The sequence below is a fragment of the Panthera onca genome, chromosome F2 (assembly GCF_046562875.1).
Source record: "Panthera onca isolate mPanOnc1 chromosome F2, mPanOnc1 haplotype 2, whole genome shotgun sequence".
Classification (NCBI taxonomy): Eukaryota; Metazoa; Chordata; class Mammalia; order Carnivora; family Felidae; genus Panthera; species Panthera onca.
Window position 1 is genome coordinate 63,681,354 of NC_138356.1, and position 27,057 is coordinate 63,708,410.

The 27,057-nt window shown below is 35.7% G+C and overlaps 1 protein-coding gene across 4 annotated transcripts in view; it reads right to left on the reverse strand.

Moving 5' to 3' along the window:
• The window catches only part of TAF2 (TATA-box binding protein associated factor 2), a 95,828-nt gene that overhangs the window by 37,852 nt on the left and 30,919 nt on the right, over positions 1–27,057 (reverse strand). For all 4 annotated transcript variants that reach the window (XM_078441460.1, XM_078441459.1, XM_060611223.2 and 1 more), the window contains 11 exons: positions 24,365–24,500; positions 22,684–22,838; positions 21,890–22,004; positions 21,200–21,309; positions 18,523–18,588; positions 16,938–17,190; positions 15,019–15,159; positions 12,313–12,423; positions 7,503–7,696; positions 6,496–6,635; positions 3,305–3,374 (listed from right to left, as the gene is read on the reverse strand). In XM_078441460.1, coding sequence (XP_078297586.1) covers positions 3,305–3,374; positions 6,496–6,635; positions 7,503–7,696; positions 12,313–12,423; positions 15,019–15,159; positions 16,938–17,190; positions 18,523–18,588; positions 21,200–21,309; positions 21,890–22,004; positions 22,684–22,838; positions 24,365–24,500 — 1,491 coding nt within the window. The remainder of the gene's footprint in view (positions 1–3,304; positions 3,375–6,495; positions 6,636–7,502; positions 7,697–12,312; positions 12,424–15,018; positions 15,160–16,937; positions 17,191–18,522; positions 18,589–21,199; positions 21,310–21,889; positions 22,005–22,683; positions 22,839–24,364; positions 24,501–27,057) is intronic.

Below are 27,057 nucleotides of genomic sequence, written 5' to 3' on the forward strand. Positions count from 1 at the left end.
CCATAAAAACAAAATGCTGTGTTTGGGGTAGGAGAGAGTAATGCCACTGATTTTCAGAGAAAAAATTTAAATTAAAAAAAAATTTACCTATTAAAAAATTTTTCTTAAATCTTTATTTATTTTGAAAGAGAGAGAGAGAGAGAGAGAGAGAGAGGGGATAAGTGGGGAAGAAAGCAAGCAGTACAGAGCCTGACGCCAGGCTTGAACTCACGAATCATGAGATCACGACCTGAGCCAAAGCTGAACGTTTCACTCATGGAGCCACCCAGGAGCCCCTACCTATCTTTAATAATTCTATCCGATAAATATGGCAGAACATAGTGGATCTGTATTATGGTTACTTACCGAGTTAAAGAAAAAGTAATACAACAGATTGGTGGTTGCAGGGTGAAGGGAGGTAAAATGGATGAAGCAGATCAGAGTACAAACCTCCAGTTGTAAGTCATAAAGATGTATTATACAGCATGATGACAATAGTTAATACTGTGTTGCATATTTGAAAGTTAAGAAAGTAGATCTTAAACGTTCTCATCACAAGAAAAAAAATGTGTAACTATGTACGGTGACAGCAGTTAACTTATTATGGTGATCATTTCCCAATATTTACTGATATCGAATCATTATGTTATATGCCCAAACCAACATAACATTATGTCAATTATATCTAAAAGAAAGAAAGAAAGAAAGAAAGAAAGAAAGAAAGAAAGAAAGAAAGAAAGAAAAAGAGAGAAAGAGTAATGATGGGAACAAAGAAAAAAGGATAGAGTTCCTATTCAAAGTATAAAACACACAGAAGATGGGGTGCCTGCCTGGGTGGCTCAGTTGGTTAAGCTGAGTCTTGACTTCGGTTCAGGCCATGATGTCACAGTTCATGAGTTTGAGCCCCACTTCAGACAATGCTCCCTCTCTCTTAAAATGCACACTGCACAGCCTGCTTGGGATTCTCTCTCTGCCTCTCCCCTGCTCGTGTGCACGTGCGCGCTCTCTCTCTCTCTCTCTCCCAAAATAAATAAATTAAAAAATAAAATAAAAAACACAGAAGAAAACACAAAAATATAGACAGATGTCCCAAGATACCAAAAAATACACACATACATTAACTGCCACATGGTAACACTTCTATCCTCTGACCACTAACATTAAAGATTTTTCAAAGTGCTGAATTTTTTAACTAGAATGTAACTACAGACTAGATGATATTAAGTACAGGCTAAGAGGTTCCCTACTGATGACATAAATGAATCACATCAACTAAGAAGAAAAATGTCAAATATAATCATGAAATACATCTTTAAACAGATTTTCAGTTCAGATTATAAATAACAGTGCTCTTCACTGTTTCACAACAGTATTTCAAAAGCAATCATTTAAATCACATAGCATATAATTTAACAATAGGGCAACTTTAAATATTACATAGTATTATAATCTGCTAAAAATGGTCTTCAAAACATAATTCCCTGATCTCAGAAATACACGCCTTAATGTTAGTTCTGATGTTGTGAACTGAAAACAGAAATGAATACATGATGAGCTTTGTTTATACTGTATTTATAAGTTCTGTTCCTACCTGCTATCAATAGGATCTTATAAATTTTCAAATGCATGAACTTTGTCAGATAAGAGATGAGGCTGGTTTCCTGCTTATCCTCTTTTGTATTTATTATATAAATATGTACCTTAGAATGGATGAGTATCTTTGTCCATGCCAACCTTACCTTTTAGTACACCTCAATCACAAGGAAAAATCACTTAAATTAGAATTTACATCAGAAATCAAGAACTATGAAATAATTAACAGCAAAACTTCATACAAAGATAGGTATATAATAAGCATCTGAAATAGTTAGGGTTGGGTTGGGGTTAGGGAAGAAAGAGGGGAGGGAAGAGAGAAGGGAAGTGGGAAGGGAAACGTAAAACATAAACCACTGAATAAGGTGACTTAACCAAGAACTCACTGTTACAACCAACTTGAAAAACAACTGTTGGTAAAGACAATGTCTTTGCTAGGGAGCTGTAATCTCTTAGATGGACTCCTCATGCCCAGATGCAATTCAGTGAGGTTAGAAAGCAGTTTGCCTTTTTAAAAGAAAACTCTCTGCCAACCTATATGTAAAGTTGAGGAAGATAATTAACATCTCTAGGTCTATGCTCTTGTTTCTAACTGGAGGGACTGCAGGGCACCTTGGTGGCTCAGTCAGTTAGCCTCTGACTCTTGATCTCAGCTCACATCATGATCTCATGGTTGGTGAGCCCCATGCCAGGCATCTGCACTGATGGTGCAGAGCCTGCTTGGGATTCTCTCTCCCTCTCTCTCAAAATAAATAAATAAACTTAAAAAAAAAGAGCAGCTTAACTGGAAGGACTATAATCTAAATTACTCTCAATGACTCAAATTTTATTTTATGAAGTCATAATCTTAAAACAAATGAACAAAAATTTACAGGCCTAACATGTACAAAGAAAGGAAAACAGACATGGTCAAAAATTTAATCCTACTCAAATATACTGTGAACATCCTACTTTGCAAAAGCAGCAGAAGTAAAGACAATGAAGACTAGAACAAAGACAAAAATGAAAACTGCTATTATGTCAGGACTGGGATTTTCTTCTATGTTCCCTTATTTTCTAAATTTTAAATATTATATTATACTTTTTAAATACTAAGTCTGTGTAATAAAAATTGAGATTTCATATGAGATAGAAAGGAACAAATGGAATACACCAAGACACTTTTCTCACTTTTAAAACAGACTGAATCAATCAGCACATAAGGGATATACCATGTACAGTACAAACTGCTATATAAGCTTTTCTTTAAATTATAATAGAAGTTGTATGTAAAATTGCAGGGAATAAACTTTATTAACAATATATTTTTGGGGGTGCTTGGGTGGCTCAGTCAGTTAAGCCTCTGACTTCGGCTCAGGTCATGATCTCATAGTTTGTGAGTTCAAGCCGCATGTCAGGCTCTGTACAGACAGCTCAGAGACTGGAGCCTGCTTAGAATTCTGTGTCTCCCTCTCTCTCTCTGCCCCTCCCCTGCTCATGTTCATTCTCTCTCTCTCTCTCAAAAAATAAACATTAAAAAAAAACAGGAAACAAATCGTGTTTTTAAAAATGTCTTTCCAAAAGCATATCTAATTAAAAAAAAAAACACATAAAAAAGACATTAATAAATGAATAACATATTCCTCTATTTTTGAAAATAATAAAAACTTGTTTTGTTCACATATAATCTTCCAAAATTATTCAATTTACTTTAGGACTTATAAAATCAAAATAGTATAGCACAAAAACTAACCTTACATAGGGGACAGGGTCATTCTGAATCATATTAAGTAGCCATTGCAGTTCTTCGTAACTCCGGTCCACTGAAAATAAAAATAAAGAAATATTTCATTTATTTATTATTTTTATTTCATTTAAATCCAAGTTAGTAAGTTAGTTAACATATAGGGTAGTAACGGTTTAAGGAGTAGAATTTAGTGATTTATCCCTTACATACAATGCCCAGTACTCATCCCAACAAGTGTCCTCCTTAATGCCCATCACCTATTTAGCCCATCCCCCCACACCCCTCCCCTCCAGCAACCCAGTTTGTTCTCCTTATGGTTTGCTCCCTGTTTTTATCTTATTTTTCCTTTCCCTCCCCTATGTTCATCGGTTTTGCTTCTTAAAGTCTACATGAGTGAAATCATGTATTTGTCTTTCTCTAACTTAAGAAATATATTTGTTTCTAATTATAACAAATGAAATAGTAAGGGACAAGGAGGGAATTTACACTTAATATTTAGGGCTATGCCTTAGCCGTCTTCAGAGTTGAAAGCTGTACGCAACTTCTTACATTTTCCGTAGGAAAAGTCACTTTGTAAATTTTATTCATTCATATGCCAAAACGTAAAACAGAACCAAGTGCATATTTTTCACTAATGTTCAAATCAATGACAAGTACAAGATAAAGCAAATTATATTAAAAACCCTAAATTAAAGATGAGCAACTCTAAATGGAAAAATATGTTTAAATAAAACTGTGTTTCTAGATGTTTAAATCAAATTATAGGGAAACTTGATACCCAATGGCACCTCAACTATATTACAGTATACAATATGAAAAACTGTTTTTACCCAAGTGGTTTCTTTCACTTGAGACTAAAGAGCAGCCTTAACTTTTCAATATAACATAAAATCATGCTATAAATATACCTCAATAAAGTCATTCGTTAGCTATTTCCATTCACCTTTTCAACAAGTTATGATTTTATGATTTGAAAAGCTTTATTATCAGAATTTTATTTCTAATATCGTCCATTTTTTTACTTTCTAATGATCTAGATTCATGGATAACACCAAAGCACTTCTCAATTAAGTACTTATTGACTTAGCATTCTTTTGGAAATGACAATATTAGCATTCTATTTCATTTCAGGTAGTACTAATGCATGAAATTTTTGTAGCTATTTGACAGTAAACATCACTCACGTCCCTTAGGAAAGAAGGTTGGAAATACTGGCATATTTGGTAAATCTCAGAACTTCTAGATTTCACAAATTGGTAAAATGTCAAATCAAAACTGAAGATTGATAGAGGGATAGAGGATCACTGTTTTCACCACTTCTTAAAAGAAAGAATTATTTTAACCCTCAATAAAAAGAACAAATGACCGTCCTTTCTGAACTTAGCTCAACATATATAAGATACACACTTTGTTCTTATCCTTTTATAATTTGACTATACACATACTTCCGATATTTACAAAAAAATTATAAAAATTTGAGTATGTTTCTTCTATTAACATGTTAAAATTAACCACTCCTTCTTTTTCCACAGTCAGATGAGAAGTACAACACACTCTACCTTCTTTACTCTTCCCATATTTAGGTGCAATAATCTGAAATTCTAGATGTAAATTAAAATGACATATTTCTTATATTTGCATGTTGTTTTTAAGGAATTATTTTTGAAGTTTCCATTAAATTTTCCAACCATGTTAACAAATATTTAGGCTCAGTTCTTTTTTATTTTTTTAATTTTTTTTTTTTAACTTTTATTTATTTTTGAGACAGAGAGAGACAGAGCATGAACGGGGGAGGGACAGAGAGAGAGGGAGACACAGAATCTGAAACAGGCTCCAGGCTCTCAGCAGTCAGCACAGAGCCCGACACAGGGCTTGAACTCACGGACCGCGAGATCATGACCTGAGCTGAAGTCGGACACTTAACCGACTGAGCCACCCAGGCGCCCCTAGGCTCAGTTCTTTATTTTACAGGCATAGTCACATTTCATACTTTCACCAATCTTGAGTTATAATGTGATTCACTTCCAGGTCAGCTGGGAATTCTCTGGGAATTTTAAGAATGTTACATAGGAGATGTACATCTAAGTCTTTAATCTAAGTCTACGTGAGTAACAATTGGGCAAAAAGAGAATGCAGGATTGCAGTTTTCCCTAAATATTATGTTAGCTATTGGGCAAAAAGAGAATGCAGGATTGCAGTTTTCCCTAAACATTATGTTAGCTATTTGTTTATGGTCTTTTGAACTCTTCATATTGTGAAGAAGTCACAGGCTACATTATTCTTTTATCCTATATAATAACTGAGTTCTGATATTCCTAAGAACTTACACATTCTTTCCCTAACCTTCAAATTTTAAATTTTATCAGACTCTGGCTTAGGAAGTTTCATTCATACTCTTTCTTAGTACTCTATTATTTTTTGGATGATTGCTTTTCTTCTACTCGCTCTATTCTTTATGACTTATTTTTAATATTTTAATCTCTTTATTTTTCTGCCCTGTATCTTTTTAAATGTTTTGGATATATAATATCGTCTTATTCAATTTTTGGTCTTATGTTTTCTTCAACTTCACAAAGCCTTGCCTGATCCCCCTATGGAGACTTCTGTGTACGTATCTTGTTCTACTTTCACAGATACAAACTTTTGAAAGGCACAAGATGTTTTCTTGAGTACTTAATTAGAATTTCCCCAAAATCTTCTTCTAGTTTAATAACATGGAATTAAACCTATAGAATGATACACTGATTTATTAAAAGACCAAAGATATCTGTAATTTTATTATTTTCTATCACTTATTAATTCTTATAAAAGTTCTACATTTATCAAAAATTCTTTCAATTTAAAATTTAAATATTTCATATTGTTTGTAATATGCAACCCCAATAATGAAGACAGCTTTAAATAGTAAACATTTCTGAAATGATATGAGCATATACACACACACACACACACACTTATTTATTTATTTATTTAGAGAGAGAAAGAGAGAGAGAGAGAGAGAGAGAATGAACTGGGGAGGGACAGAAAGGGGGGCGGTGGGGGGAGACAGAGGATCCAAAGCAGGTTCTGTGCTGCCAGCAGAGAGCCCAATGCAGGGCTTGAACTCAGGAACTGTGATACCATGTCCCGAGCTGAAGGCAGACACTTAACTGACAGAGCCACTCAAGGACCCTGAGCATATATTTCTAAAGCATTACCTTTAGTATAATCAACGACTGCTTCCAAAGCTGCTATCCTAATGTCCACAAAGTGTCCATACTCGGCATAAGACTTAAAAAGAGCGGGATCACTTGGCACATGTCCATTCTTCTGAAGCACTCTTATGGCTCTCAAACAACTAGGAAACATAGTATTTACAGTTAAATATTTTTATAAAAGTATTTTGTATCAAACTTATTTCCCAGGCATTAGGAATTAATCTCTTAACAGTAAACTGAAACACTGATATGATTTGAAACCATCTTTTTAAATTTTGTAGTATTAATTTTTTGCAGTAATTTAGTCGATAACATATATGGAAAGTGAGAACTGGTGGTGATGTCTGAACCAGTGAATCAACTTTTTAGCAAACTCCTAAAAAAATAGAATTTTTTGATAGCCATTTATTAACAAGTTGACAGAAGTGAAAAGGCATCTAAATAAGCTTAACAACAGAGATGTTTATACTATATCCAATGGGATAAAAAGAGTATGCAGACATCCAAAATAATGCTTATGAAGAACTTCTGATGACATGACAAAGTGTTTATGATATAATTCAAAAACTACATATACAACATCTGTCACATAATTAAAAAATGTATTTAGTTGGGGCGCCTGGGTGGCGCAGTCGGTTAAGCGTCCGACTTCAGCCAGGTCACGATCTCGCGGTCCGTGAGTTCGAGCCCCGCGTCAGGCTCTGGGCTGATGGCTCGGAGCCTGGAGCCTGTTTCCGATTCTGTGTCTCCCTCTCTCTCTGCCCCTCCCCCGTTCATGCTCTGTCTCTCTCTGTCCCAAAAATAAATAAAAAACGTTGAAAAAGATTAAAAAAAAAAAAAAAATGTATTTAGTTACAAGAGGAAAATTTTAGAAGGCTATTCTCCAAAACAGTAATAATCTGTGATGGTACAATCATATAGCATTGTAATTTTCTTTTATATCCTAAGTTCCTACAATGAGAATAAATTTCTCTTATAGTTATAAAAGCAAGTAACTTTCATCATACCTGACAGTGATAGTATGTCTATAACTTGGAAGAAGTTTTTCCATATTCAAAAACCTGGTGATTTCTTCAAGAATAAGTCGCACATCTGGATTTAAGTTGTCCAAAGTTCGAACTTCATTATTCACACTGACTGCAGGCGTAACAGAGTTGGCAAGGGCATCAATCATTTCTGCACGATAATAATTATCTGAAAACTAAGCCAAAAATGATCACGAGAAAACAAAATTCACACTTCTGTTCAAAAATTAATAAAATATTTACAACTTCAGAACGTAACTTATCTGAAAAGACAAGCAAGTTCTCTGGGAATTATTTATGCCTTTTGTGTAGTTGTACGTTGGGAGAAAGAGTGAAAGAGACTCACTAATTAGTAATACGTTAGTTTACTCAACTAGTATTTACCACGTGAGGCACTCTTACAGTCACCTAGCTAGATTCCTGTACAAGGAAGACAACGCTCCACGAATGCTACTGGTAACACAGAACTTGAAATCAGCTATTAACTCTACTCTTACGTATAAATTTATAATCAAGGGTCACCAGATATTAGGAAAGCATCAACATAAAAAAGAAAGACCAGAACAAACAAAAGGTAAGAAATAACTTAGTGGAAAAAGAGTTTGCAAGGAAAAGAAGGGAAAAAAAATCCCAAAACTATCATGAACATCATTTGAGAAATAACTAATGGTATGTCTTCTAATAGCATATAACATATTTTCAATGTTTTTGTTGCTTATTTACTTTTGAGAGAGACACAGAGGCAGAGACAGAGCATGAGTTGGGGAGGAGCAGAAGGAGACACAGAATCCGAAGCAAGCCGTCGGCACAGAGCCCAACACGGGTCTCAAACTCCTGAACAGTGAAATCATGACCTGAGCCGAAGTCACGCGCTTAAGGGACTAAGCCACCCAGGCGCCCCACAATAGCATAACATATTTTAAAAAGAAAGAAATATGCAGAGACTCAGAATCAAAGTAAATTGGAATATAACAGTGGAAAAAAAACTCCTGAAATCCTAAGCAAAAAGGCAGATCTAAAGTAGAGAGAAAAGGAAAGTAGAGGGCTGATGTAGAAGGCATACAAACGCGAGTTCTAGCAAGAGAAGGCAGAGAAACAGGACAACCATCCAAAAAATACTAATTTCTAAATCCATATCCCAGTCAATTCCCAGAAAAGCAATGTATTGAAAGGCAATCTGGGCGTAGCTTGATTTACACTCAGCAAATCAGATACTTTAGCCTAGGAATTTGAATACGGAGCAAGCAAATTCAATTGTATCATCAGTGTTGGGAGTGTGCTGTGGCAACGCAAGCTACCAGGAGACAGAAGAGGAACAAATGCCCCTGTGACTTCCACCATGGAGCCAGAAGGTCACAGGGACATATGTAATGACAGAATCCCTACACATTCTGTGTTTAGATACTGGGCAAAAAAATAAAATAAACAACAAATAAAAAAAAAAAATACTCCACACCTGTTCACTCTGAACAAAGTTTTGTTTTCAAATCATTTTAATGACTGCAAAATTAATCACTGAAGCTTCAGTCTCTAAGTCCTATTCCTTTCCTCCAGGGCCAGAGAAAACAGTCATGGACTTATGTCATGCTAATTTTAACATTTTGCATTTATCAACTTTTTATTTTCCAGGTTCTAAGCCTTGTTTCAAATTCTGAAAGACGATTTCTTTCTTTTTTTAAAAAAAAATTTTTTTTAACGTTTATTTTTGACAGAGAAAGAGGGAGAGAGACACAACATGAGTGGGGGAGGGGCAGAGAGAGAGGGAGACACAGAATGTGAAGCAGGCTCCAGGCTCTGAGCTGTCAGCACAGAGCCTGAAGCGGGGCTTGAACTCACAGACCACAAGATCATGACACTCAACCGACTGAGCCACCCAGGCACCCCACCCTGAAAGACCATTTCTATTCAGAGATTATTCAAATTATATTTATACATTTTCTTCAAGTATTCTGATCGCTTTGTTGTTACCTCTGATAACTACTTTGCCAACAAAGCAGGAGCCCATTTATTTAACTGCTGTTTCTGACCAAAGTACTCAGATCACAGAAATAACTTACAAATTAAAAATGACATGGAAGCGTGGGTGAAGTAGGAAAACCAAGATTTAACATTTATCCCTCAGACCACATCCAATTCTCACAGCTACTATAATCTTAACTGAACAAGCGAGATAATCTGATCACCTCAAGGTTTTAAGAGATGAGGAAGAAGAAGTAATATGTAGAACACACGTGGGGCAGCAGACATTCAAATACAGCAAAAATTCCTTAAAAAACAAAAACCCCGAAGGCATCAATATCAGTGTGTTACAGCAAAGACTGTCGGATGTTAACAATGACCCTTTGGAATCAGGAATAGTTCAACCCATTTCTGTGTACCACACTTGAAAACACAGAAATTTCAGAAACATGTGGTTTATTAGAAATACGAATATATGCATAAAAGATTATCATATAAAATGGCTAATAACTAGGCTTCAAAGGGATTAAATTTTAGTCTTCTTGAAAACTAACTCATCCGGAATACTGAATTTTATGTTCTGCCAATTAATGAGATGTTAAAAAAATTTTTAAAATATTTCCCCCCTGCCGCCCCGACTCTCAACTTCTTTTTGGCATTTAATGTTTTGTATCTCTAATTTTACTTGTAGAAACCCTGTCATTTCTTCTCATGCACTTTTTAAAATTTTATATCTATGTAGTGAAACTTAAAAAAAAAACAAATCCTTAACCAAAGCCCTCAGTAATAAATCATTTGTGGTTCGAAGTGAGGTGCTTTAAAAAACAGATAAAACGATTGATGCAATATTCTTAGGGATCCATCTAATCGCAACTGTTCTTAAAATTTTAATCCATTAATCTATAGATCTTTAAATGACAACCAAGTCTTTTTTTCCCAACCGCAATTTTTAACAGAATAAGTTTTGATATCAGACAGATCTGGGTTTAACTCCTGGTTCAACTCCTGGTTCTGCCACACACGTGACCTATTACCCTAAGTAAATCTTTATTAGCTTCTATCTCCTCACATGTAAATTGAGATAATAGTATCTATCTCACACATCTGATGCTAATCTTAATTTATTGCCACTAACCATAACACCCGATTAGCCTGCTCAAGATTAAAACAGATTGAGTCTTACACTGTTCTGCGAAAAATAATGAAGTATAAAGTTTAGTAATCTATCACTATGCTGCACCTTACAAAATCATTAATGACATATATGACTGCATCATGTAAAACAGCACGGTATACTAAAAAGATCACCACACAGATGGGCAGCAGCAGCACAAAGCACAATTCCCAGATTATACTTGCTATGTAATCTTAGACTCTCGACCTCTGTGGTTTGCTTTCATTTACCAACTACAGAATAAGTAAGGTTTAAAAGAATTAAGGTAAGTGAAATCACTTCACAAAGTACAAGTACTGTACTGGGGCCACCATGATTTAAATTACATAAACACCCCCAAAACAAGAAAACTGACATAAACAAATGTACAAAGTATTTCCCCATTCCATCTTAATATAATCTGATTTGATATCATCCAAAATCCTAACCTTGTATCTTCAGTAAAAGAAATTCATGTGCAGAAGAAAGGAATGTTATAAATGACAAGTCAAAACAAATCAGTAGACTAGGAACAAATCTTACAAAATTTTTTTAACAGTATTCAAAAATGGAAAGAAAAAGTCTATCAACTATAATGTACTTTTAAAGCACTGATTTTTTTAAAGACTCTTTTTAGCTTAAATCTTTGTTATTCTACTGTGCTGAGGAAAAATTGGTCTTCTTGACTTTCGTTAATAATCACCATTTTTAATAAACATACTTATCACTTTTTCTTTACTCTTGTAATGTCTCATTAAACTTCCCATGAATTTGACTTATCCTACCAGATACATGTTTATATATCCTGTTCCCTCTTCCTAGAATAACCTTCCAAGACTGTCCCCATTCACAGACTGGGAAAAATCCTATTCATCTTTATGACTCAGTTTGAGGGTCATCACTTACATATAAAACTTCCCTGAGTCATTCTCTCTATAGCCTTGGAAGGTACCAGAAAACCGAACTCTCCTAGAAAACTGTGTATGTGTATTTCCATTATGGATGACTGTTGCTGTTTTACTTGTCTGATTTCTCCATCAGGTGGAATCTGTGAGGGTCCAGAATCAGACTGGGATATACAGCAGTTGATCACTAGATATTTAATGAATAAATGAAATTCTGGACAGCACTTACCATCTCTTCCTTCTATTTAAACACAGTACACTGCCTAGCATAGCATATAGCCTCAAAAACATTTGCTGATTGTTATAATAACAAGATAAAATGAATAGCACTCAATAGCTGTTTGCAAATCAATAAATTAATAAACACATACTGTGGTTAAAAAAAACAAAAGAGTTAAATTCATCAATGAACAAGTTATTCCAAGAGGAAACTGTTTTCTGTGCATCCCATGGTAAAAGAAAAAAGGAATAAAAATAAAATTGGGTTGTCAGACTTCACCAAAGCAAGTTTTAGTAGGCTCCCTTAAATTTGATACACTAATATCTCCATCTTATAACAGGTATGAGGAACATTAAAAAAACAACAACAAAAAAAAAACCCAAAAAACTAATCTTGGGTTGTTTTCCACTGGTCATTGTAATAAATCACGTTTGTATGTTTCTAACTGTAGAAATTTTAAGTACCATGGACTCAACAATGATTTCACAGTCTAAATATTCTTTAAAAATCAAACATCACTAGGTAGGTCTTATAATATTCATTAAAGTATCTTACCTTATTTTTTCTGTTGTCATTGTACTTGATTAAGTCTAAAATGAACGTTAAGACTTCTTTGGGACAAAGGTTGTGAACATCTCTCAATAAAGCCATTGCAACTGGCATAGTCTACAAAACAAAAACAAAAACAAACTTTTTTAAGCATATAACCTAACTCTTTCATTACTACAATTCACTGAAACATCTGGATAGAGCCGAACCCAACCCTTCTAATTCCCACCCCCTCCCACTGAGAACATGGACACTGCAACCAAAGAGCCCAGAAGCAAACCAAGGGAACTGCACTCTGTCACCTGTACGCCTTTGTCTTCATTTGTTAAACTATAGGTAATATAAATCCTATAAATCCAGTGGAAAAGGAAGAGGTTTTAACACCAGAGAGACTACTATTCAACTCCTACTCTACTTCCGAGATGGATGATTTTAGCTAACTGCTGACTTGAAAGCTTTCTTTCCTCACAACTGTTTTTAAGATGAAAGGATACAGCAGCTGAACGCCTATGACAGTTAGTAGAGTTCAATCATCAGTCCGAGAGACATTGATTCTGCAGCACCACCTCACTGTAAACCTAAAGAAAAATGGTAAATTATCTAAAATCCAGCCTAAGTTTCCCCTTTCCAAATTTTTGTAGGCAACTTTTCTAAGGAAGTGAAACCTGACTCACACAGCAGTAACCTTTACCAGTAAAACAAAACTATTTAAACTCAAGACGGAGCCGCAGATGAATAGTCATCCAAGTCCTCAGTGTGCAAGGAGATCTGGACTATGCTCTCATCTGATTCAAGATAGTCAAATTTTCCAAACAGAGGGACAAATAGGAGGGTGGCTCCTTTGCTTGCATGAAGGACCAGAAGCAACAGGATAGTCAGTGTTACAACAGTGCAACAAAAGACACTGTTAATGCTATAAGAACAACAACTGCTATAAAACAATTTATTTTCCAAGAAATACCTTTCCTATGCCTGTTCTGCCTTTTTGGGACTCAAGTTTGGTTTAGACAGTAATCTTTTCTCTCTCTTTTCTGCCACTCAAAGTATTATGTGAAAGATAAACTGTTCTAAACACATTAGTTTCCCAATGTTTTTGATGGCAACCTACAGTAAGAAATATATTTACATCCCAGTCTACACACACATAAATGTCATGTATACTAACTAAAAAAATAAAACCAAAAAACCCCTTATGTTTATTATATGTGCTGCATTCTGATACTGCCTACCATTTTATTTAAAAAGCAAACAAACCAAAACTTCCTAAATGATCTCATTCCCCACACTAATGGGACACAACTCTCAATATGAAACACCAAACTAAGGTATACAGACACACAATGGCACAATGGAGGGGACATATTGGGAAGACACAGAAATTAACTTGTTTTCATACCACAGATTCGTGAAATGGCAACAGAGAACTGAGCAACAAGTAGTACAGAATGTTCAGTTGTGTAAAATAACAGGATGTCACAGACTACTTTGATTACACCAATACTGGCTTTCCCCAAACCTGGCTCATTCTGAATCTGTTCTGCTGATGAAATTCACTATAATTATATCGTAACTTCTACTCTCAGCAGGTGTCTCAATGTTGCTGGGTAATCTTTTACTTCTGCCTCTATCATACAAAATCTCACCTTACCTAATATCCCCCTCAGCATCTACCATTTCACTTCCTCTCAGTCTGCTTTCCACCTGCCTCAGAAAAAGGAATGTTCTTATCTCTTCTAAAATGAACTCCCGACTATGTCCCACCCTCTGCTCGTATCTTCAGAATTTACACTGCGCCTGCTCTTTTATATGCTGACTTGCTTCCACTTGAATATTTCATCTCTCCCTTTCTAAAGATACCTTTCTCTGTGCCAAACATGCCTCAAGTTTCTTCTCCCTGTATACAAAACAAACCCAAAATGTCCCTTTCTCAGCACTGCTTTATCCTCAACACGTTTTTCTCATACTCTTCAACACCAAAATCATTAAATAGGCTTCATTAGTTTTTTCTATTTCAACTTCACTCTTCCTTCTAGTCTGATCTACTTAATCTCACCTCTGCCTTCATTATTGCTTTAAATTACTCAAAACATTTCACAAATGATTTGCAAATTGCCCAAATGCTGACAACCGTTCCATTCCCATATCCCTTCCTAAAACAGTGACACCATCACACCACTTTGACTTTCTAGATTACTATTTATAAAAAATTTACTATGCGATAAATATAGTATAAAATGCTTTACATTCTTGATTTATTTAATTCTAAAAAATATAAATTTTACAACTGAGTAAACTGAGGCTCAAAGGGTTAAGAAACTTGTCCTTATGAAAACTGAGAGCAGAGCTGGGACTGAAACCAGAGATGGATACTGTACTGGTCTGTCTCAGAAGGGCTGTCCACATTCTAGAAGGAATGCCATTAGAAGGCCTCACCCATACCTCGGTCCACCATGTAACCAACCAAAAAGTCAAATTATCCATTTTTATGTACTTTAGTATAAATGTGGATACAGAGTTACTTACACACAGCTCATAAATTCCACGAACAATCAATTAAATTTGGGGAACATTTTGGAAGAAGAAAAACAAACAAAAGAACAAAGGCAGAACCTTTTATAAAAAAGTAAACACACCTGTTATTTAAATAGTCCCCAAGTTAAGCTGAGATATACAGATAGTGGCATAAAACAATCGTAAGAAAGTAAACTGTACCTTCTGTAGAAAATAGCTTTGAAAGCTCATAAAGTTGTTTGTTTTCACAATGTTTGGACAAGTTTTACAACAAAACATTCTGGTAAAAAGTGACTTCATGGCTGGTGGTCCTGTCCATGTGCTTACCATTGAATTTGCAATCTGCAAATAATCAGAAAACGAAGTAATGTCCATCACCACTGAAAACATATTTTAAATAAAACAGCTTTTTAAAATTTATTAATACAATTGGATTAGTTTTCAACAATTTCAATTCTCAGAAATTTGATATCTTTAAGGCTTTTATTACCATTTCCAAAACAAACAACTCACCTCCCCGTAAAATTCCTATGTACACTTATAGTTATTTTCTACAATTTCTAAATTGGAGCATTCTTTTTTATTTTTCCAGAGAGATTTGACATCTTTATTATGTTGAGATTTTTGGTCCTTTCATGTGGTAGGTCTCTCTAAGAATTTAGATCATCTTTTATTTCTTCCATTTGCATTTTTTATTTTTTATTTTTTTTTTAATATATGAAATTTATTGTCAAATTGGTTTCCATACAACACCCAGTGCTCATCCCAAAAGCTGCCCTCCTCAATACCCATCACCCACCCTCCCCTCCCTCCCACCCCCCATCAACCCTCAGTTTGTTCTCAGTTTTTAACAGTCTCTTATGCTTTGGCTCTCTCCCACTCTAACCTCTTTTTTTTTCCTTCCCCTCCCCCATGGGTTTCTGTTACGTTTCTCAGGATCCACATAAGAGTGAAACCATATGGTATCTGTCTTTCTCTGTATGGCTTATTTCACTTAGCATCACACTCTCCAGTTCCATCCACGTTGCTACAAAAGGCCATATTTCATTTTTTCTCATTGCCACGTAGTATTCCATTGTGTATATAAACCACAATTTCTTTATCCATTCATCAGTTGATGGACATTTAGGCTCTTTCCATACTTTGGCTATTGTTGAGAGTGCTGCTATAAACATTGGGGTACAAGTGCCCCTATGCATCAGTACTCCTGTATCCCTTGGATAAATTCCTAGCAGTGCTATTGCTGGGTCATAGGGTAGGTCTATTTTTAAGTTTCTGAGGAACCTCCACACTGCTCTCCAGAGCGGCTGCACCAATTTGCATTCCCACCAACAGTGCAAGAGGGTTCCCGTTTCTCCACATCCTCTCCAGCATCTATAGTCTCCTGATTTGTGCATTTTGGCCACTCTGACTGGCGTGAGGTGATATCTGAGTGTGGTTTTGATTTGTATTTCCCTGATAAGGAGCGACGTTGAACATCTTTTCATGTGCCTGTTGGCCATCCGGAACGAACCTATCATCAAGATGTTTTTTAAATACCTGGAACCCAGTATTTGTGGCCAAATTGTTGTCTGCATTTTTCTGGTTTTCATTTGTTCTACCTTCAGTTTTTTTGCATCTAAGGAAAAATATTTAGTTTTCTTAAGAAATTAACTTTTCTAGCATGTGAAATTATAGGACCTATCATTCTAAATTATGTATCACTAATATTGATTACTAAGCCCACACCATGAAATAGTCACCACCACGGGATAGTTAAGATGAACTGACTTCCTGTACTATAATGTAAAACATCAAACTAAGGAATTGCTCGCCAATTACATTCTTCGCTACAACGATGTGGTTGGCAATTCAATAAAATGGTAAAAAATTCTCTTTGGTTTTAAAATCTTACTTTCAGTTTGGCAATTATGAACTTTTAATGCATTATCCATGCTCAGGTCAAAACATGTTTCCTTCACATCAGTCTTATTACACATATTTGGCAAAAAGCTTTCAAGGGAATTGCTACCAAGTAAAATTAAAGACTATGGTAAATTTTAATTTATTTTCAGCTTTTGTTGTTGTTGTTTTAATATGTAGTAGTCATCCTGTTTTCTTTCCACCATATGTCATCTCACCTTTGCAAGGCAGAAGCAAGCTGACATTCTCACTCGGTAGAAACACTGCTCTTGTTCTAGTATGTCAGTGAGAGCGAGACGAGATGCTGGCGTAGGGAATTTTTCCAAGGCCAGAATGGACTCTTGCTGTGCAACAACATCTCTTTCATAGCGGAGCTGATACTGCCACATAAAATCAGCTTGCTCAAACTCAACTTTCCTCAGCACTGACATATCTGGGTCTATCCTTATCCACAGCAAAGGGGAATCAGCACTGAAAGAAAATACAATTTTTTTTTAAATTTTTTTTCAATTTTATATATTTATAAAGTGAAAACAAAGCATTTGTTAAACAGATTCTCTTCTATACATGAAACATTCAAGACTGCCTGAAGTTTTACTCTATTCATTTTTTTTAAATCACACTGACAACATTCTCATTATGTTTAATGTATTTCAATTTTCTCACAGTGGCTAACCTTTATCAATCTTGCTTAAACGATACTCAAGGATATGAAGATAGCTGTCACAAAGAAATTCCATCTGAAAATGCTAATTTGGGGATTCTGACTTGTGATTATGTGATGTGAAAAAAAATCTCTTCATTTTACTGCCTAATAGACTGTGGCTGTAAATGCCACCTTTTCTTGGAAATCAATCTATGACAAAGAAATGAACTTATTTAACCAAATTAACTTGTTTAACTGATTTTTAACATTTTTTTTTAAATGTTAGATTCATGATCTTCATTTTCAAACAGCATGTTCTGAAATCACAGATCAAAGGCATATCATGAATTTATCCTCTAGTACTCTAGTACCTCTCAAAGTTACAAGCACAGTTTTAAAAATCTAGTCTGTGCCAACAATTTCATCAAAAGAACAGCACCTGAAATACTACTTTAATTCACCAAATACCAGTGGGTGCTTACTATAGGCAAGGCACTTGATATGGAAAAAGCACATAACTGATATATAAACAGCAATAATACTTGGCAACAAAGTTAGTAAATAGATTTTTTTTTAATAATTAGATATTTTATACAAAACACACAGGCATAATATGGATGAGCAAAATGAGGTTTGAGCTACATTATATTTCTGTCAATTAATAAACATTACCACATAAAATTTAGAACAGCAATATTTAAATTGTATTTTGAAATCACAGGGAGCCTCAAAGTGCCCTGAAGCCTTGTCTAAAGACAAAAAGAATCTCTATCACCTGACAGCTCACTAGAAATGCCAACTATCAGGACCCACTAGTGAAGTACTGGATCAAAAACTGCATTGTGAGAAGATCCCCAAGTGACTGACATGCACATCAGAGTTTGAGAAACACTGCTCTAGAGGGCACCAGTGGAGCAAGGAAACTGCCCACCCCATAACCATCCTGTAGTTCCTCTTAGTTTCGCCTGGGCCAGGCAAAATTGACTTCTCACTCTTTGGTTAATGACGATTTTATGTAAGATTTTATTTAAACAATGTTTCTATGGCCTTTGACAAGTTTTGAAAGCACTGATTTCAACATATTTATATACCTTTAGATGTGCACAACAAGATAAATGAGAATGCACAAAATATATCCCTAAACTCAAGTAACTTACTCCATCGCAGAAAGATCCATGTCAACTTCTTCTCCATTCATCAGTGGAATTTTTTTCTTCTTATTCCTACATTTAGGGAAAAGTAAGTTTACAAATGCACATTTCCAAATTGAAAGGAGATACAGAACAGCTGAAATTCAAATTGAAAACTGCAAGCAACGTTGTAAGATAGCTTGAGGAAGAAAGGATAGTGAGTGTAATGGAATTTAAACACACAAAAAAGTCTATAGTATTTAAGCTGAAGGGAATGAAGCCAATGACACTGAAATGTCTTCCCGATCAAAGTTTAACAAAAAGCAAAAATGTGTAACTAAATGTCAGGTTAAAGCATATATATATATACTTCCAAGAACTGGTAAGTTGTTTTATACAGAAAAACAGATCAACAAAGAAATCCCCTAAAGTCCCCTACTACTATTATTGTATTATTATCAATGAGTTTATGTTTGTTATTAATTGTTTTATGTATTTGGGTGCTTCCAAGTTGAGGGCACAAATATTTGCAATTGTTAGATCTTCTTGATGGATAGATCCCTTAATTATGATATAATGCCCTTCTTCATCTCTTGTTACAATCTCTGTTTTAAAATTTAGTTTGTGTGATATGAGTCTGGCTACTCTGGCTTTCTTTTAACAACCATTAGCATGATAGATGGTTCTCCATCCCCTCAATTTCAATCTGCAGGTGTCTTTAGGTCTACAATGAATCTCTCATAAGCAGAGATGGACCTAGTTTTTTTTGTTGTTGTTGCTGTTTTAATCCATTCTGATACCCTATGTCTTCTGGTTGGAGCATTTACTTTATACAAAAGTGAAAAAATAACCAGGCCTGAAATGAGACATGAACAATTGTGAATATGTCCTCTAAGTGCAAGGTGTTGTCCTATAAGAAATGAAATATGTGATTAACTATAAAACATCCTAATAGTATTAATTAATATGTACAACTAACTAATATGAGTAAGATTTAGGGTAAGTCAAAACAAAAGCAACTGCTTCCATTCAGATTACTCTTGAATCATAAAATCTACTGGTTATACACTAAAAACTTGGGTGAAGACAAATTAACAGAGAACAGTCTTCCTGTGTTCCTCATACCAAAGAACACCCAAAAAACATATTGTTACTATAGAGAAAAAAACCTGAGGAAATGTTATGAAAAGGGTAGCAATCAGATGTTCCCAATTTCCAAGACAAGACAAAAGGAAAAGGGAATTTCAGTCTGAACCTAGAAAGAATTTTCAGAGGAAAAATGGTTCCAGGGAGATTTCAGAATCAACTGACATCCTCATTTGTCTGAGGTGACCTAAATGTAGTCATCGTGAGTGTAAGACTTCTGTTCCTAAAGTTTTGAGATTACTATACATTCCTCCAGGAAAGCACAAAAATGCTCCCATCTTTCACTATTCAGAATACATGCTAATTAATGGCTGAGTTAAAAAAGAATGGTAAAGAAAAAATGTATTAAATAAAAGACAAATGGTTGAACATTTTCACTGACAATGTACGTTTTTAAAAGACATCAAGAATGTTCTCTATGAGACGCCTGGCTAGTTCAGTTGGAAAAGCATGTGACTCTGGGTCTCAGGGCTGTGAGTTCGAGCCCCATGTTGGGTGTAGGATTACTTAAAATAAATAAATAAAGGGGGGCCTGGATGGCTCAGTCAGAGGAGCATGCGACTCGATCTTGGGGTTGTGAGTTTGAGCCCCATATTGGTTACAGAGATTACTGAAATAAGCAAAACAAAACGAAACGAAATGTTCTGTAAGGGCATGGCGATATAGAGAAAAGGGAGAAAGACACAGTAAAGAAAACGCAGGGGCTTTCTGTGACATATGTATTCAGCTCTTTCCTTTATACTCAGTAATCATTTCCCCAATATTTACTATAGATATTAATCCAATGAGACTAATAATAAACCTAAGTGGGATGCCTGGGTTGGCTCAGTCAGTTGAGCATTCGACTCTTGATTTACACTGAGATGATGATCCAGGGTTGTAGGATCGAGCCCTGTGTGGGGCTCCGTGCCGAGGGTGGAGCCTGCTTAAGATACTGTCTCTCTCCCTCTGCCCCTCTCTCCTGCTTACACTCTCTGGCTCTCTAAAAAAAGAAAGAAGAATAAACCTAAGCAACTTGCCTTGAATTTTTCCTGGCTCCAAAACACCAAACTACTTCCCCCTGTCCCTACAAAATAAGGATTCTTAAACTTAAATTTTCAAATTACTTAATTCTAAGGATAAAAATGTTGTCAAGAACAGAAAGCAAATAAGGGGCACCTAGGTGGCTCAGTTGGTTAAGTGTCCAGCTCTTGATTTCGGGTATCCGGCTCTTGATTTCAACTCAGTTCATGATCTCATAGCTTGTGGGTCTGAGCCCTGCTTTGGGCTCTGCACTGACAGTGCGGAACCTGCTTGGGATTCTCTTTCTCTCCCTCTCTCTGCTCCTCCCGCTCTCAAAATAAACTTAAAAATAAACTTAAAAACAAACCAAAAAAACAAAGAGCAAATAAAAAATGTTTGGTAAAACCAACTTGAATGGAAGAAAAAAAGATACCAGATAACATGTTCTCTACTTCAAAATTTAGGTATACATTAGGATTTCTATTTTGGCATTTTAATCTGTGAGACTTATAGTTTAATTATCAACTTCAGTTTACAGTTATGATTCAATGCCTACCTTCTGCTTTTGGAATGACAGGGTATATCATGTTTAAGGCTGTTTTCTTCAATTTGCAACGTATGATTGAAGGATCCATCTAATTCCTGCACTGTCACTTTAAGTGGTCCCTTTAAAAAGAAACACACTGTTCAAAGATAATGCTCGGATAACACCAATATGTATTCTTATATGTACAGGTATTTTTATCAAGATATAAGATAATACTATACAAGATGTGTATCTGGAGACACAAAAAGGTAGTCAGTGCCAAAAGAGGGGAGAACTGGAATAATCTGTGTTCCCTGAAATTTTCATCTGTAACCTCTTCACTGACCCATCACTAACACTTGGTATTTTCTCAACTTCAATCTTTGCGAACAAAATCTCATTATGAAACTTCTAAGCAGCTTCCCACCCATAAGCCCGTCCTATACTGAAACTGAGAAGAAAGTAATGCAGGTCATCTTGGAAAAATTCTTACTTTTTAAATAAATTTTTTTATACATTTATTTATTTTTGATAGACAGAGACGGAGCACAAGTGGGGGAGGGGCAGAGAGAGAAGGAGACACAGAATCCAAACCAGGCTCCAGGCTCCGAGCTGTCAGCACAGAGCCCGACGCAAGGCTCGAACTCACAAACCGCGAGATCATGACCTGAGCCAAAGTCAGATGCTTAACCGACTGAGCCACCCAGGTGCCCCTCTTACCACATATTTCTGAGTTCCAGGAGATGTATAATCCTGTTTTATTTCCAATTCCAAGACATTTCGTTTCCTATTAAATGCAAAACTTCCATAAAATTTTACCACTCCACTTTGGTCTCTGAAGAATTGTAAAGGAATTTTTGCATATTAAAATGAATATGTACTAAACACAATGAATGACTTGTTACAGTAGGTAGTAATTTTCAAATGCATTCTTACCAGTTCAAAGCTTGAGAGCACACTTCACTGTAAACCAGGTGGCCAAGTATTCAAAATTTTTGTGAAAAATGTTTCCCCAGATTTAAACAAAATGTCTGAAACATTAACAAATTTGTGTTTTGAAAGAAGCAAAACCACTCTACTGGGGTTATTAATATAATAGTGCTTTGATACGAAAAAATGTAAAAACTGAGAGTTCCCAGATACCACTCAAGTTGTGCCAAGCTCTAACCACATCTAAGAGTGACCAAACACTACATCTTACAAGTAATCCTTCAGGCCTGTCTGGTGGATTATTTACCTCCCCCACCATCAAGCCTACTGTTGCACTCACACACTAAAAAGTAATTCAAAATATGCCAAATTTTATAAGCGCGTGCGCGCGTGTGTGTGTGTATCTCAGTGATCAACAGGCACCTCAGCAAAAATGATTTACTCTTTCTGGTTATTTCTACTACAATTTAGAAGCTCAAATAGTTCTCCTTTGGTCTCCCAAATCTCTTTTTCCTCCTTCCCTCGACACACATAACCGTATTATTCCCTTCCCCTCCTTGTTGAACTGCTACTGAAAAGGATACACCCACTGTTTTATTAAAGGCTGGATGTCTTTGCCAGAGACATTTGAGATGGATTTCAAAAACCCAGATGTGGAAACCAACATCTGACTCCACATATGTGACTGGAACTTCTGCGATGAAGCAGTACTAGCCAAACTTAACAGTTTATTGAAAACCTATAATGATGAAAGCGTCGGTTAGTAAGTCTACATAACATAATACCTGTTGCCTTCAATTCTGTACTTCAATACCCACTTTTATTATGACTTTACTATAGTCAATTACAGAAGAGAGTAATTTCATATCTTACTATAACATAGGTAAGTTCCAGTTAAAGACTATTAGCAATAAAAGCATGCAAAGATTTAAACAGCCAGACTATGAAACTATTCTTTAACATAACTCAATTTTAACAACGTCCTGGCCAAATAATGAACACTGTTTTTCAGGATTATAGTAACAATAGGTACTACCCATAATTTATTGTACCACGAGCTTTACAAAGACTATAAACATTATATTTAGCAAATTGAGAACATCCATTAAGATTTATACAACTCTACAAGTTTCTTTATGGACCACCTCTCATTAATATTTGTCCACTCTACAGGCAAGGTGAAGGACATAAAAGATTAAAGAAACTTAATTTTAAGGCAAACGTAAAATGCCTTTTAAAAAAAATTACTAAAAAGTTATTTTTCACTCACCTTTAAGAATGTTATCAATGGAAGAAAAATTGCTGAACATTCATAATACATTTGGTTTCTACTACGTCAACCAGTATATCTCAAGTATTTACACCACAACTTGCTTAAAATATATGGCAGAACTTAAGAGCAAAACTCACTATCTTTTAGATGTAGGTTTCCTTTTTTCTCTTGAAAACATTCTAAATGGCACTTCAACCTTAGTAATTTATGTATCTATCTATCTATCTAACACCCATCCATCCATCCATCCATCCATCCATCCATCCATCCATCCATCGATCCAACCAACCAACCAACCAACCAACCATTTGGTAAGCTCCACGCCCAGCACAGAGCCCAACATGGGGCCCAATGCAGGGCTTGTACTTACAACCCTGAGATCAAGACCTGAGCTGAGATCAAGAGTCAGATGCTTAACTGGGGGCACCTAGGTGGCTCAGTTGGTTGGGCATCCAACTCTTGGTTTCAGCTCAGGTCATGATCTCAGGGCTTTGTGAGTTCGAGCCCCACATTGGGCTCTGTGCTGGCGGTGTGGAGGCTGCTTGGAATTCTCTCTCTCACTCTCTTTCTCTGCCCCTCCCCCACTGGTGCTGTCTGTGTCTCAAAATAAATAAGTAAACTTAAAAAAAAAAAAAAAAAAGTCCGACACTTAACTGACTTGACTGAGCCACCCAGGCACCCTTCATCCTTAATATTTTAAATAATGTTGAAAACAAAATCCTATGCATAAATAGGTTTTACCTCCATCCTCACATTCTAATTTTATAACCACAATAATTCAGCACTAAGTGGTTAAAATACTGATACTCATTCTACATCTGAGGAAATGCAAACAAAAAGCACAGATTACTTAGTAAGCAGACAGCTAATTAGTAACAGAATTCTTGCTATAACCCCAGATGCCCTGATTCCTATTCTACAGAATAGTATTCAGATTATCACATATAGAACACATCTTTCTTTACAGTTAAATCCTTAACTTTAACACTTACTTGTAGCATGAATTCCATACTGATCCTATTTTCAATCAATCTCATCACAAGGTGAGCTTTACACTGAAACATAGTGTAGTATTCCCAGGAAAGTGTATGTGGATGCTTTATTGAAAAGTGTAGATGAGATGCTGAGCTAAAAACATAAACAGATTTACTTAATAAAACAAATTTTAATATTAAATATACAATAAATTTCATGATCACATCAAGATAATAAATCAAAAACCTCATGGGAATGACTCAGTAATTTCCTTAGCATGACAGCAACATAACTGGGAAACTTCTAAAAATAAACTTAACTGGAAGAAAATTATGAAGTTGCATGAAAAAACATAAAGGAAAATCTGAATAAAAACACATGCCACGCTTCTAGATTGGAAGACACAACAGTATAAATATCTCAACACTCCCCAAATTCATCCTTATAATCAATGTAATTCTAATATCCCAAGGTTAAACCATACACACACAAAAAAAAAACCATTCAAGATGGATTACACATATCAAAAACAATTATAAGAGTACTGGAGTAAGAAAAAAAAAATTCTTGTCATATTTCTAGAGTGGGAAAAATCTTCCTAAAAATATATAAAATCTTGAGGACAAAGACCAGACTACGTAAAAATTTTACATTCTGAAATGATAAAGAGATCATCAGTAAATTAAAAGAAAGGTACAGTCTAGGGGTACCTGGGTGGCTCATCAGTTAAGCATCCAAATCTTGATTTTCACTCAGGGCATGAACTCACAGTTTGTAGATTTGAGCCCAGCATCCAGCTCCACACTGACAGTGCCCGTCCCCACCCTCTCCCATGTGTGCTCACTCTCTCTCTCTCAAAATAAATAGAAATAAAAATAAAAGGTACAGTCTAATGAAAAAAATTTATGACATATATGGACATTTAAGATACTTAAAATTTTCCACTATTTTAAATAATGCTGTAGTGAATACCTTTTTATACATATGCATGTATTTCTGAGTGGCAAATGTAGAAAGTAGAGGTTTTTTTTGACAGAGAGACAGAGAGGGCACAAGTGAGTGAGGGGTGGGGAAGACAGAAGGAGGGCTCACCCGAAGCAGGGCTCATGCTCACCCAAAGTGGGGCTCGAGCTCACCCGATGAGGGACTCAAACTCACAAACCATGAGATCATGACCTGAACCGAAGTCAGATGCTTAACTGACTGAGCCACCCAGGGACCCTAGAAAGTAGAATTTCTATATGACAACATAGCTAGAAGCACAACTATTGAATCTAAAAATTATCTATTTAAAAAATTTGATTGGTACCAACAAATTACCCTTCAAAATCCAAATTACACTCTCACGATCAATGTGTCAGAGTAGTCATTACATTTCCTTAAAAACATGACATATTGAAATTTAAAATACTTGTCATTTTGATATTTACTCAATAATATGTATATGATCAAACTACATTTTGTAATGTCACATATAAATAAAGGCACACACACACACACACAAAGGCCTGGAAGCAATATACCAAATTTATAATCATCGTTATCTCCAGAAAGAGGAATGAGTGGGCGGGAGGTATATTGCTTCCAGACTTTTTTTTTTGCCTTTAAAAAGTAAACATACAAAAGCTAAGTAAATGGGCAGAACCAAAGCAAAAGCATTTCATGTAAATAATACTTATACACAATGGTAATGCTCTAATTATGTGCTGGGAAACTGCCATATAGCAGGGAGTCAGGAGAAGAAAGTGAAAGACACTAACATTTATGAAGCTTTTATCTCAAGTAATTCTCACAGCCAACCTGGTTAAGATGGACTATCACTGTCATTTTACACATTAAAACACACATCCAGAAAGGTGTGTGATCATAAAAATAATGATAAAAATCCAAGTTTATCTAACCAAATGTCTAAGCTTTCCCACGAACTTAATCTTAATCTACAACAAAAAAAAGGCTACTGGTTATACAACTTCAGGTTTCATAACCTTTATGGTGCTTTTAGACACTTGGGCAGTCTGGTTAATCCTATGGGCCCCTTTCGAGAAACTGCTTTCACATGCACAAAATAAAACATACAGGGGTGCCTGGGTGGCTCAGTCGGTTAAGCGTCCGACTTCAGCTCAGGTCACAATCTCGCGCTCCGTGAGTTCAAGCCCTGCGTCGGGCTCTGGGCTGATGGCTCAGAGCCTGGAGCCTGCTTCCGATTCTGTGTCTCCCTCTCTCTCTGCCCCTCCCCCGTTCATGCTCTGTCTCTCTCTGTCTCAAAAATAAATAAACGTTAAAAAAAATTAAAAAAATAATAATAAAAAAATATAGTATTACAAAGAAAACCAATTATAATGAAATGCAGTTATAAAAATAGTAAAACATTATTATAAACCGATATATACATGCCAGTTTATTAATGCATTAAATAAGATCTAGGAGCGCCTGGGTGGCTCTGTCGGTTGAGCGTCCGACTTCAGCTCAGGTCACGATCTCGCGGTCTGTGAGTTCGAGCCCCGCGTCGGGCTCTGGGCCAATGGCTCAGAGCCTGGAGCCTGCTTCCGATTCTGTGTCTCCCTCTCTCTCTGCCCCTCCCCCGTTCATGCTCTGTCTCTCTCTGTCTCAAAAATAAATAAATGTCAAAAAAAAATTTAAATAAGATCTAGCAGTGGTCTATTATAGTAATTTTGAGGTGGTGAGAATCAGTGCAGAGTATTTCAAAATA